Source organism: Physcomitrium patens, chromosome 7 (genome assembly GCF_059467195.1).
Source record: "Physcomitrium patens ecotype Gransden chromosome 7, ASM5946719v1, whole genome shotgun sequence".
Taxonomy (NCBI): domain Eukaryota; kingdom Viridiplantae; phylum Streptophyta; class Bryopsida; order Funariales; family Funariaceae; genus Physcomitrium; species Physcomitrium patens.
The window spans coordinates 14,127,001-14,129,036 of NC_143416.1; the positions used below are offsets into that span (position 1 = coordinate 14,127,001).

The window sequence follows — 2,036 nt, forward strand, 5'->3', positions numbered from 1 at the left end:
AAAAAAAAAGTTTCTACTATCAAATAAAACCATTGGTTTTATTTTCAATTTTGGAAAATAATTATATCCCTTTTTAGATGCCAACTCCCACTTTTTTCCAAGGTTTAAACAATCAAGACCTACACTTGAGCCAAGTGCATCTACCACCCAACAATCAAGTCCGACTAGGGTCCAAGGAAGCACACGAGGCAAGCCTTATTACTTGACATTGGATGCAATCCATTCATAGAGATGAAAGTTCGAGTCTCAATTCTCCATCCAATCAAGAATCATCTTATGCTGCGGGATCGGGCTCTATAATCGCAGGACCTAAAACCGAGAGAGAGAAAGTGTGTGTTTGTGTGAGTGCATGGGGCTCAGGGTTTCGGGGATTGCGTTGAGGAGAGTTGTTGTTGTTGTTGTTGTTGTGAGGTTTCAGCTTTGGGAGAATCAGGCTATGGCGACCAGCAGCTTAGCAGGATCGGTCTTTTCGTCGAACACACTTCGAAACCCTATTGGGAATGTGGCCACTATGCGGAAGAGGCTCGTGCGAATGCGGGCACCACGAGCTGAGTTTCAGCTGCGGCCTCTACCCTACGAGCTGGACGCATTGGAGCCTCACATGAGCAAGGAGACGCTGGAGTTTCACTGGGGCAAGCACCACAAGGCGTACGTGGACAATCTTAACAAGCAGGTAGAGGGCACTGAGGCGGAGCGGCAGAATTTGAGCGAGCTGGTGCTGTCCGCTTACAACGACGGGAATCCGAAAGCTTATTTTAATAACGCCGGGCAGATTTGGAACCACGAGTTTTTCTGGTCGTCTATGTCTCCGAGTGGTGGCGGAGAGCCTCAGGGAGAGCTTCTGGAGCTCATTTCCAGCAATTTTGTCTCCTACAAGGAATTCGCGGAGCAGTTCAAGAGAGCTGCTGGGTCCCAATTTGGGTCCGGATGGGTGTGGCTGGTGCTGCGGAAGGACGGGAAACTTGAGATTCTCAAGACGCCGAACGCTCTCACGCCCATTGTGTGGGATCATATTCCTTTGTTGGTTGTGGACGTGTGGGAGCATGCTTACTATTTGGATTACCATAACCAGAGACCGAAGTATTTGTCAAAGTTTTTGGATAATTTGGTGTCGTGGCAAGCAGTAGGGGAGCGGCTTGCACAAGCTAAGGCTTTTGTCAATTACGGGGAGCCCGTCACTTCTGAGTTGTAGATAGTCTGCTGTTTTCGGTGTTTTTGTTTGTTGGTTAAACCTTAAGCCTTAAACCCTCAACCTGAAGCTCCACATTTTTGCAGCTTTTTAGCGATGGTAGAAGTTAGGGGTAGGTTCATATTGAGTCTTACTGTGGGGAGGATTCATAGATTATTGTTTCTTCCTCATGGGCAAAGTTTGCCTTCGGTTGCAAATTTGAAACCAGGTTTGTGGGAATTACTTCAGGACTTATGCTTCGATGTGCGATTTTGTCGCGTGTTTTCCAGCTGCTTGGAAACGTCTGTAGCGCGATGTCATATTAGATTTTATTTTATGTGAGGAGCATTTGCGTTGCTCCAACATACAGGGGTCTCAATGAACAGTGGTTCATATTTGTCATTACGTTCATGAAGGTGGAGTCTCTGGTTCTTACGTGCGTTGATGTTGGATTTCCCTACGCTATATAATGAAATGAGATTCGTTCTGTGTTCGCAGAGAAGTTCCTCACATCGAAGCAGTGAGTTGATGAATTAGTTTTCTTGTGAGTGTGCACTTAGTATGTGCTTGGTCGAGCATATGATGTGCATTTTTAGCCCCGTAGGACGCGAGTTAGTGGTCTGGACGTTCTTGTGCACCATAATTTTAACGATCGGTGTGACAATTTAGGGGATGCGCACTCCTACAAGGACTTAGTGCAATCGAAAACCAGTGAATTTAATGACAGTCGTGCTGCATGTAGAAATGAAAGATTTTCACTTCTATATCAGAAGAATGTAATGTCTAGATGTTTACAGGTGCAGATTGTGGAATGTATGCTATTTTTTTGTTTGAACACATATTTGAACCTGTACTGAATATTGCAATC

At 45.4% G+C, this 2,036-nt stretch overlaps 1 protein-coding gene across 1 annotated transcript; it reads left to right on the forward strand.

Moving 5' to 3' along the window:
- Positions 1–324: 324 nt before the first annotated feature.
- LOC112284296 (superoxide dismutase [Fe], chloroplastic) lies at positions 325–1,678 on the forward strand. The gene has a single exon (XM_024523987.3). The coding sequence runs from the start codon at positions 350–352 to the stop codon at positions 1,190–1,192; it is 843 nt and encodes a 280-aa protein (XP_024379755.1). The 5' UTR covers positions 325–349; the 3' UTR covers positions 1,193–1,678.
- Positions 1,679–2,036: the final 358 nt, after the last annotated feature.

What these genes read in the sequence shown, in the direction of transcription:
- LOC112284296 (XM_024523987.3), top strand. Translation starts at nt 350, where the DNA reads ATGGGGCTCAGGGTTTCGGGGATTGCGTTGAGGAGAGTTGTTGTTGTT.